The sequence below is a fragment of the Macaca mulatta genome, chromosome 4, assembly GCF_049350105.2.
Source record: "Macaca mulatta isolate MMU2019108-1 chromosome 4, T2T-MMU8v2.0, whole genome shotgun sequence".
Taxonomy (NCBI): domain Eukaryota; kingdom Metazoa; phylum Chordata; class Mammalia; order Primates; family Cercopithecidae; genus Macaca; species Macaca mulatta.
This window is the reverse complement of record NC_133409.1, coordinates 153,571,258-153,581,269: the sequence shown is the minus strand read 5'-3', so window position 1 is coordinate 153,581,269 and position 10,012 is coordinate 153,571,258. Positions and strand designations below refer to the sequence as shown.

At 48.8% G+C, this 10,012-nt stretch overlaps 2 protein-coding genes and 1 long non-coding RNA gene across 13 annotated transcripts in view; 1 reads left to right on the top strand and 2 right to left on the bottom strand.

Annotated features, from left to right (window-relative positions):
- Window positions 1-1,356: 1,356 nt before the first annotated feature.
- Window positions 1,357-4,702, bottom strand: LOC144340517 (patr class I histocompatibility antigen, A-108 alpha chain-like). The gene is made up of 7 exons (XM_078000690.1): window positions 4,608-4,702; window positions 4,207-4,476; window positions 3,689-3,964; window positions 2,821-3,096; window positions 2,565-2,718; window positions 1,938-2,007; window positions 1,357-1,769 (listed from the first exon to the last, which is right to left on the bottom strand). Exons 1-7 carry the CDS (start codon window positions 4,678-4,680, stop codon window positions 1,638-1,640), a joined length of 1,251 nt encoding a protein of 416 aa, XP_077856816.1. The 5' UTR covers window positions 4,681-4,702; the 3' UTR covers window positions 1,357-1,637.
- MAMU-AG (major histocompatibility complex, class I, AG) overlaps window positions 1,357-10,012 on the bottom strand; it is a 180,421-nt gene continuing 171,765 nt past the window's right edge. Inside the window, exons 1-8 of one of the 11 annotated variants that reach the window (XR_013415988.1) lie at window positions 4,608-4,702; window positions 4,207-4,476; window positions 3,689-3,964; window positions 2,809-3,096; window positions 2,602-2,718; window positions 2,127-2,159; window positions 1,938-1,984; window positions 1,357-1,769 (exon numbers count right to left, since the gene is read on the bottom strand). Coding sequence is in view for 5 of the 11 variants with exons in the window: in XM_077998246.1 (XP_077854372.1) it covers window positions 1,638-1,769; window positions 1,938-2,021; window positions 2,591-2,718; window positions 2,821-3,096; window positions 3,689-3,964; window positions 4,207-4,476; window positions 4,608-4,680 (1,239 nt within the window). In the remaining 6 variants the exon portion in view is untranslated. Of the gene's footprint in view, window positions 1,770-1,937; window positions 2,022-2,122; window positions 2,178-2,583; window positions 2,719-2,808; window positions 3,097-3,688; window positions 3,965-4,202; window positions 4,477-4,607; window positions 4,703-10,012 lie in introns of those variants that run through there. The other 10 variants (XR_013415987.1, XR_013415986.1, XR_013415992.1 and 7 more) reach the window with 10 other exon arrangements.
- LOC144340529 (uncharacterized) lies at window positions 3,886-8,755 on the top strand. The gene is made up of 2 exons (XR_013416735.1): window positions 3,886-6,402; window positions 7,177-8,755. It is a non-coding gene; the product is annotated as an uncharacterized LOC144340529 (long non-coding RNA).

Sequence of the window (10,012 nt, the reverse complement as noted above, 5' to 3'; positions counted from 1 at the left end):
GGAAAAGGCACCTCAATCCATGATCCAATAGTTCTTCCTGCCCTTAACCTCCTCACACACATTTGGACACTCGGAGAGTGTGGAGGGCACCCAGGGTGCATGGTGGCAGTGGAGGCCTTGGGAAAACTGGCCAGGAAGCCAAGGAATGCACCTCAGGTGACTAAATTTTTTTATACTTCTGCACTTGCTGGAGAATGACCCCAAAATAGTTTTTTTTTTTTTTTTTTTTTTTTTTTTTTTTTTTTTTTTTTGACACGGAGTCTTGCTCTGTCGCCCAGGCTGGAGTGCAGTGGCCGGATCTCAGCTCACTGCAAGCTCCGCCTCCCGGGTTCACGCCATTCTCCTGCCTCAGCCTCCCGAGTAGCTGGGACTACAGGCGCCCGCCACCTCGCCCGGCTAGTTTTTTTGTATTTTTTAGTAGAGACGGGGTTTCACCGTGTTAGCCAGGATGGTCTCGATCTCCTGACCTCGTGATCCGCCCGTCTCGGCCTCCCAAAGTGCTGGGATTACAGGCTTGAGCCACCGCGCCCGGCCCCAAAATAGTTTTAAAGATAAATTCTTTGACTACCAACCCATTCAGCTGAGCCATGGACACGGGGCAGGTGAACACTGCCTTTACCTATGACATGCCTGAAGATTCTGAGACCTACTTGCATCAGGTGAGCTCCACATGCAGAGGGACCCCCACTCTCCCACCTCCTTACTTTCTGTATCTTTTCACACTTTACATCCTCATCCCTCCCTCTGGGATGGGATGCACACTGCAGCACACAACCATATTTTTCTCTTCAGGAACAATAATCCTAGCCTTATGGGTACAATTTTCCGACCACATATGAATCTAAATTAGACTCTGCTTTATACATCCATGAGTTTGGATTGGAGCCAGCGCTAGGATTACTACAACTCAGGGCAGGAAGATGAGTAGGACAGCAGAAGAGGAGCTCCAACAGAAGGTTACCTGTGATGAGAAACTAGGGGACCCATCCTCCCTGCAGATTTCAGAATCTGGTTCCTTTAAAACGATTGGAGACAAGATGGAAAATACAATCCAGGAAAGAGCCCTGGGAGGAGGGCAAGATCTAGACAGGTCTGAAAATTTATCTCTTGATAACACAAGGAGATTTGTATGCAGGGACCACCCTAGGTGACATCCAACTCCCTGTGATCACAGGTCTTGGTGGGACAAGTTTCTACTGAAAGGCCAAGGACAATAAAGGAGCAAAGATGACTCAGCCAAGCAGTGACCACATAAAGCCCGTGGTGGCTGGAACACAAACTGGGCACAGCCCCATCTACTCTCCTCCCCTGCAACAAATCAGCACAAGAAACACGTGGACTCTGGAAGGTTCTCATGTCTTCCATTTATTTTGTCTCTCAAAATTCAGGAATCTTCTCCTTTAATTAACTCATCAACCTCTCATGGCAAGAATTTGAAAAAGTAAATTTATACTCAGGTTCTAATTGTAATAGGGAAGGAAGAAGATACAGCTCAGTGCACCATGAAGTTGAGACAGTGATAGAGACATCCCAGCCCAACCTCCCTGGAACAGGAAAGATAAATGAGGAGGGAACACAGGTCAGCGTGGGGAAGAGGCTCATGGTGGACACGGGGGTGGGGTGTTCTCCGCACCTCCTCACATTATGCCTACAGGAACACAGACACATTCAGGTGCCTTTGCAGAAAGAAAGTCAGGGTTCTTCAAGTCACAAAGAGAAGGCGTGAACAAATCTTGCCTCTCAGTCCCACACAAGGCAGCTGTCTCACTCTATAGAAAACATATTCATGAAAAAATTCACATCTGTCACAGTTAGGAGTGACACTTTAAACAGCCCATCACATGCTCAATATATCCAAGTCAAAGAAACCCCACAGCACAGCTGCGTCCACTGTTCCCCCCAACACCCCACACACATCAGGCCCCCCAGGGTCTCGCCTTTAAAGCCGTGAGAGACACATCAGAACCTTGGGCACTGTCACTGCCTGGAGTAGAACAAAAACAGGACCTGGTCAGATCCCTCTGGAGATGTGGCTAGAGGAGGAACTGTGGGGTTAGTGAGCTCCCCCATGGGCTCCCAACCACAATATCCCAAGGATCTCAGGGATCAGCCTCCTTCATACTTACTTGCAGCCTGAGAGTAGCTCCCGCCTTATCTATCTATGAGAAGAAAATGTCCTGTGAGATATCAGAAAGGAGTCAGGGCCATAAGGTCCTATAGGAATCTCCTAGTCTTGAACCCCAGAGAAGTTTCCAGAAATGTGTGATTGCAGACCCAGGGCAGGATCAGGAAACATGAAGAAAGCAGGTGTGGGTCCTGGACCAATTGCCCTCCTGAGGTCTGTCCTCAGCAGGGACCTTCCCTTGTGACTTGTGACTGCTGGGATCAGGTCCCTTCACCATAATCAAGGTGATAAATCTGTCCTTCATTGTAACAGGTGCTTTACAAAAGAGTAGGTGCTGGCACACAGGGCCCAGGCTGGGTCAGCCCATGAGTGTCGATGGTGCTTCCCAGTAACCAGACAGTGTACACTTCTACCTGGGGCTTGAAACCCTCAGTGAGACAAGAAATCCCAGACCCCACTCCTCACCCCTTCCTCACCTGAGCTCTTCCTCCTCCACATCACAGCAGCGACCACAGCTCCAGTGACCACAGTTCCAAGCAGAACCAGGCCAGCAATGATGCCCACGATGGGGATGGTGGACTCGGAAGACGGCTCTGGGAAAAGAGGGGAAGGTGAGGGGTCCTGACCCTGCTGAAGGTCTCCAGAGAGGCTCCGGCTTTCCCTAAAAGACATGACACCCCCACCTCCCTTTTTACCCCATCTCAAGGTGAGGGGCTTGGGCAGACCCTCATGTTGCACATGACAGGTGTATCTCTGCTCCTCTCCAGAAGGCACCACCACAGCCGCCCACTTCTGGAAGGTTCCATCCCCTGTAGGCCTGGTCTCCACGAGCTCTGTGTCCTGAGTTTGTTCCTCTCCATCCCGCTGCCAGGTCAGTGTGATCCCCGCAGGGTAGAAGCCCAGGGCCCAGCACCTCAGGGTGGCCTCATGGTCAGAGACGGGGTGGTGGGTCACATGTGTCTTGGGGGGGTCTGATGGGAAGAGTCAGAAAATGCAGGCATTTTGCATCTGTCATGGGACACTCCACCAGCACATATGTGACCATCTTGAGAATGGACAGGACACCTGGGGTGGGGAAGGGAGCACAGAATCCAGACACCATCCTGGACACAGGCACCTGTGAGAATCTCCTATTCCGTGGAAAATTCTATTCCCTGAGGAAGGAACAGTGACTTCTGGTCCTGACCTGAGTGGAGGCTGAGGGACTCAGAGGAGCTGGACTCAGACCCCCCCACACATTGAGTGTGAAGCAGAGAACAGGGCCTGAGAGGAAAAGTCACGGGGCCCAAGGCTGCTGCCGGTGTCAAAGGGAACCCCTGATCAGTATTCGAGGGATCATCTTCCCTTCATTCCCTCAGAGATTTTATCCTTGTGTCAGAGAGCAGGGCGGACCCTCAGAGTCACTCTCTGGTACAGGATCTGGAAACCCAGGAGGATTCCTCTCCCTCAGGACCAGAGGGAGGGCGATATTCTAGTGTTGGTCCCATTTGTCTCCCCTCCTTGTGGGAGGCCAGCCCGGGAGATCCACAGGCGATCAGGGAGGCGCCCCGTGGCCCCTGGTACCCGCGCGCTGCAGCGTCTCCTTCCCGTTCTCCAGGTATCTGCGGAGCGACTCCAGGCACTCGCCCTCCAGGTAGGTTCTGTGCTGCTCTGCCACATCCTCTGCCTCCCACTTGCGCTGGGTGTTCTGAGCCGCCATGTCCGCGGCCGTCCAGGAGCGCAGGTCCTCGTTCAGGGCGATGTAATCCCTGCCATCGTAGGCGAACTGTTCATACCCGCGGAGGCGGCGCCCGTCGGGCCCCAGGTCGCAGCCGTACATCTTCTGGATGGTGTGAGACCCTGGCCCCGCCCCCGCGGTCAGCCCGTCCCCGGAGCCCCGCCCCGCCCCCACCAACCCACGGGGATTTTGGCCCAAACTAAAAAGGAAATCGGGTAAAGGCGCCTGGGGCTCTCTCGGTTCAAGGGTCCCCTGGTCCCGCGGCTTCGGGGTGGATCTGGGACCCAGAGACTCGGGGCCACCAGGGCCGTCCGTGGGGGATGTGGAGGGGTCGTGACCTGCGCCCCGGGCCGGGGTCACTCACCGGCCTCGCTCTGGTTGTAGTAGCGGAGCAGGGTCCGCAGGTTCACTCGGTAGGTCTGTGTCGCGGTCTTCATGTTCTGTGTCTCCCGGTCCCAATACTCCGGCCCCTCCTGCTCCACCCACGGCGCCCGCGGCTCCATCCTCGGACTCTCGGCGTCGCTGTCGAACCGCACGAACTGCGTGTCGTCCACGTAGCCCACGGCGATGAAGCGGGGCTCCCGACGGCCGGGCCGAGACATGGAGGTGTAGAAATACCTCAAGGAGTGAGAGCCTTGGGGGCGAGGAGAGGCTGAGACCCGCCCGACCCTCCTCCCCGCGCGACTCCCCGGGTCCTGCGCCCCCGCTGGGCGGGGCCCTCGCTGCTCCCGGCAGAGGCGGTTTCCCTCCCGACCCCGCACTCACCCGCCCGGGTCTGGGTCAGGGCCAGGACCCCTGAGAGCACCAGGAGGAGGGTTCGGGGCGCCATGACCGCCATCCTCGGCGTCTGGGGAGAATCTGAGTCCTGGTCGGTGAGTGGGGACTTTAGAACCGGGACTGCGGCGACGCTGATTGGCGTCTCTAGAAACCCGACACCCAATGGGAGTGAGAACGGGGTCCGCGTCGTGAGTATTCCGGAAGAAGGACACGACGCAGGTTGTCAGAAGAAGAGAAACTGCGGAGATGGGGAATCCCCAACGCTGGGACTCCCCAATCCATACACCGCCTTCGGGGCCTGAGACCCTGAGAGCCACACCTGGGGCCCTGGGACTTCGCCCTGACTCCGCTCCTCCTGTGCCAAGCGCTCTGTCTCACTGTCTCCCTGACTCTTGGCCCAGGAGCTGTCTGAGAAACCAGGGAGAACCCCTGGGCACGGGCCCAGTCCCTCTCCCTTCACTTTTCATCCCGGAATCTCCATCCCTGAACTGGACTCCCTGCCTCCCACTCCTTACCTATCCCCTTGGATTCTTCTAGAAGAAAATTCACCCCACGGAGCTTGGTGCCAGAGAGTGAGCTTGCTCTGGGAATGAAGGTATAGAGATTTTTTTTTTTTTTTTTTTAATCTGGAAAAGTTGCGCCTCAGTGCATGAGACAGAATAGAGACCAGTTTGCTGTTTGTTTATTAAATACATTGGGTTGTAGAATCTTGGTAACCCCCAAATGATCAGGAATCTAATCGGTAAAAAGTGTGACTTTGGCCCCTTGATTTATCGATATGTCCAAAAGCTTTACAACAGGACTCACAAAGCTCCTAAATTTCACTTTCGCAAACAATGTATCTGTGACTCCCACTTGTCGTATTTTAAATGTACCATCATTCCATAGCTCTGAGTTTCTGTGTGAGTCCAGGATATTTCCTCAGTATAAACTAGCACACTGTGTTATTATATGTTGCCACCAGGAGACCTATAGTTTGCAGACTATATGTCCGCAAACAGTACAGAATATTCACCTCACAGTTGCAACTGTTCAATGCAGTCACAATGCCCCTCACCAGTGCTCATGCACTGCCTGTTTTTAGGAAGTATCCATTTCTAAGTGTTGTGTATATTTTATAGGAACACTTAGTATTTTTAAAACCTGATTAACATAAAAGCAATTAGTTTTTAGGCAGACCCACATAAGGTATTAAAGGCCAACTGCCAAGGACACCCTGCGAGGCTCTGTAGATGGATATATTAAAATCCATAAAACAATGTATTGAAACCTAAGAATTCTGCTGCTTTCGAATTCTTTCCTCTGGTCCTTTTCCTCAGCTCCTGCTTCTCCAGCCCTTCCTTCAGTCCCTCTCATCCTTCAGACCCTCCTTTCCCTTTAGTCCCCACCGCACTGTCACTTGTGAATTGTGACACTAGCACTGTCCCATGACCTGCTACGTGACTGTTCTCTTCACAGTGGTCCTGCTCCTGTCAGTCAGAGTGTGTCATTTCTCCACCTAAAACACTCTGGTGTCTCCACCTCGGTCTTGTGAAACTTCTGGAGTGTCAGGCAGGTGAGCATATGAAGGGATACCTGGTTCATCATAGGCACTAAATTAATTTTTATTGACTTAATGAATGAAATATGAGTGTATTAAATTGCATCCCAGATAATTATGAAGTGCAAAACACTGAAAAAGTTCAGAAAGATTTTATTTTATGTAACTAGTGTGCATATCAACTCATCAATTCATTCATGTACTACCACCCCTGGCAAAACAACACCCATTTATCTACTTCTAGTTCCTTGGTCAGAAATCTGGGCAAGATGTGGATAGAATCTCTGTTCTGGGCTTCCAAAAGCTGTGTTTTCATTTGGAATCCTCCTTCAGGTTTATAGAGAGGTGGCAGAATGCAGTTTCTTACAGTTGTAAGACTAAAGTCCCTGTTCCTTGCTGGTTGTCAATGTAGAGAACGTGAAGGGCTGCGCTCAATTCCTGGTGCTCACCGGCGTTCTTTCCTACACAGCCCCTTTTTTTTTTTTTTTTTTTTTTTTTTTTTTTTTTTTTTGACAGAGTCTCGCTCTGTAGCCCAGGCTGGAGTAGTGCAGTGGTGCAATCTCAGCTCACTACAAGCTCCACCTCCCTGGTTCACGCCATTCTCCTGTCTCACCCTCTCAAGTAGCTGAGACTACAGGCACCTGCCGCTACGCTCGGCTAATTTTTTTTTTTTTTTTTTGTATTTTTAGTAGAGACAGGGTTTCACCGTGTTATTCAGGATGGTCTTGATCTCCTGACCTCTTGATCTGCCTGCCTCAGCCTCCCAAAGTACTGGGATGACAGGCGTGAACCACCACACCCGGCCCATAGCCTCTTCATTTTCAAAGCCCATGGTGGAGGAAACCCCTCATGCTGAATTCCTCTCACACTGTGTTTCTCTATGCTCAGGAAGAACCCAGTCCTTTCAAGGGCTCACCTGATTAGGACAGTCCAAGCAGGAGAAACCCAGCCTAAAGTCAACTAATTGAGCCCCTTAATTATATCTGCTAAATCCCTTCACAGCAGCACCTACATTAGAGTTGGTTGAATGACTGGGAGAAGGTGAATGACCAGGAGCTGGCTGTTGGGACCATCATAGAAACAGCCCAGCAAGGGCTGGATCTTCCTTTTCTGTTTAATTGCGACACAGTAGGAAATTGAAGTTCAAATAAAGTGATCATTGTGAACGATATTAAACTACATCCTCTTCGGCCATGGAAATTCTCCTTACCTTTTAAAACTAAATTACATGTTTAATGTCTTATAATTACTTTAGGCCATATGTGGTGGCTCACGCCTGCTATCCTAGCACTGTGGAAGGCAGAGGAAGGCAGATTTGTTGACTCCAGAAGTTCAAGATCAGCCTGGGCAAAACCCCCATCTTTACAAAAATATTAGAAAATTAGTCAGGCATAGTGGTTCATGCCTGTAGTCCCAGCTGCTCAGGAGGCTGAGATCAGAGGGTCCCTTGTGCCCAGGAGGTCGACACTGCAGTGCATGGTGATCATGCCACCGCACTCCAGCCTGGGTTACAGAGTGAGACCTTGTCTCGAAAATAATAATGATAATGATGATATATTTGGGGCATATGCAATTTAACATGTAATAATACATCCTCTCTTGTGAAAATGTATTATTTATTTACGATTGAGTAAGAAATTATGTAACACTTAGCTCAAAACAACAAATATTCATCATCTCCTACAGTTTCCAATGGTTAGGAATCCAGGAGAGGTTTCCCTGAGTGCTTCTGGCTCAGGACCTCTCACAAGATTGCAGTCCAGTTGTCAGTCAAGGGCTGCATCATCTGAGGACTTCACTGGGGCTGAGGATTCACAAGAAAGATGGATCAGTCACATGGCTGTTGGAAAAGGCCTGCTTCCTTGTTATCTAGTCCCAGAAGGCCTCAGTTCTCAGTCACATGGACCTTCCTGCAGGGCTGCTTATGGCAAAGCAGCTGGATTCCCCCAGAGCTCATGATCCCAGAGACAGAGAGAAGGTGGAAGCTGCAGTGAGTTTTATGTTCTACACCCAACGTCACAAACTGTTATGTCAGCATTATTCTATAAGTTAGAAGTTGTATTAGTCCATTCTCCCACTGCTATAAAGAAATACCTGAGATTGGGTGATTTATAAAGGAAAGAGGTTTAACTGACTCACAGTTCTGCATTGCTGAGGAGCCTGCCCCAGGAAACTTAGAGTAATAGCAGAAGTGGAAGCAAACATGTCCTTCTTCACATGGTGGCAGGAGAGAGAAATGCAGAATGAAGCAGGAAAATGCCCCTTATAGAACCATCACATCTCATGAGAATTCCCTCAGTATCATGAGAACAGCATGGGGGAACTGTCCCCATGATCCAATCACCTCCCATGTGGTCCCTCCCCCAACAGATAGGGATTACAATTCGAATGACAATTCAAGATGAGATTTGGGTGGGAACACAGAGCCAGTCCATATCAGAAGTGCCTCATTAAGTCCAAGCCACACTCAAGAGGGGGAATTAAGCTGCACCTCAGGAAGGGAACAGTATCAAACGATTTGAATATATGTTAAAAGCAAAATTAAAACTATTGTTTCTGGTTTTTCCAAAATCAAAGACTTCTATTATCTAATTATTTTTCATTAACTCTTTAAGCTTGTCTTTTAATTGAATTGCATTTTAAGTTCCAGGGTATATGTGCAGGATGTGCAGGTTTGTTACATAGGTAAACGTGTGCTATGGTGGTTTGCTGCACCTATCAACTCATCACCTAGGCATTAACCCTGGCATGCATTAGCTGTTTTTTCTAATGATCCTCCCAACCAGTGCCCTCTCCCAACAGGCCCCAGTGTGTGTTGTTCCTCCTGCTGTGTCCATGTGTTCTCATTGCTTAGTTCCCAATTATGAAAGAGAACATGTGTTGTTTGGTTTTCTGTTCCTGTGTGAGTTTGCTGAGGATAATGGCTTCCAGCTCATTCATATCCTTGAAAAGGACTTGATCTCATTCCTTTTTATGGCTGCATAATATTCCATGGTGTATATGTACCATATTTTCTTTATTCAGTCCATCATTGATGGGCATTTGGGTTGATTCCATGTCTTCGCTGAAGACTGTTCACTATTCACTATTCCACTGTGAATAGTGCTGCAACGAGTGTAAACATGCATATATCTTTATAATAGAATGATTTATATTCCTTTAGGTATATATCCTGTATTGGGATTGCTGGGTCAAATGGTATTTCTGGTTCTAAATCTTTGAGGAATTGCCACACTGTCTTCCACAGTGGATTAACCGATTTATTTTCCTCTAACAGTGTAAAAGCATTCCTGTTTCTCCGCAACCTCGCCAGCATCCGTTGTTTCTTGACTTTTTAATAATTGCCATTCTGACTGGCATGAGATGGTATCTCATTTGTGGTTTTGATTTGCATTTCTGTAATGATCCGTGATGTTGACCTTTTTTTCATATTTTTGTTGGGCACATGTGCGTCTACTTCTGAGAAGTGTCTGTTCAGGTCCTTTGTCCACTTTTTAATGAAGTTGTTTTTTTCGTGTAAATTTACTTAAGTTCTTTGTAGATTCTGAATATTAGAACTTTGTCAGATGAGTAGATTGCACACATTTTCTCCCATCCATAGGATGTCTGTTTGCTCTGATGATAGTTTTTTTTTGCTGTGCAGAAGCTCTTTTGTTTAATTAGATCCCGTTTGTCAAGTTTTGCTTTTGTGGCAGATGCTTTTGGCGATTTCATCATAAAATCTTTGTCCATCCCTATTTCCGGAATGGTATTGCCTAGATTTTCTTCCAGGGTTTTTCTAGTTTTGGATTTTACGTTTAAGTCTTTAATCCATCTTGAGTTAACTTTTGTGTAAAATGTAAGGAGGGGGTCC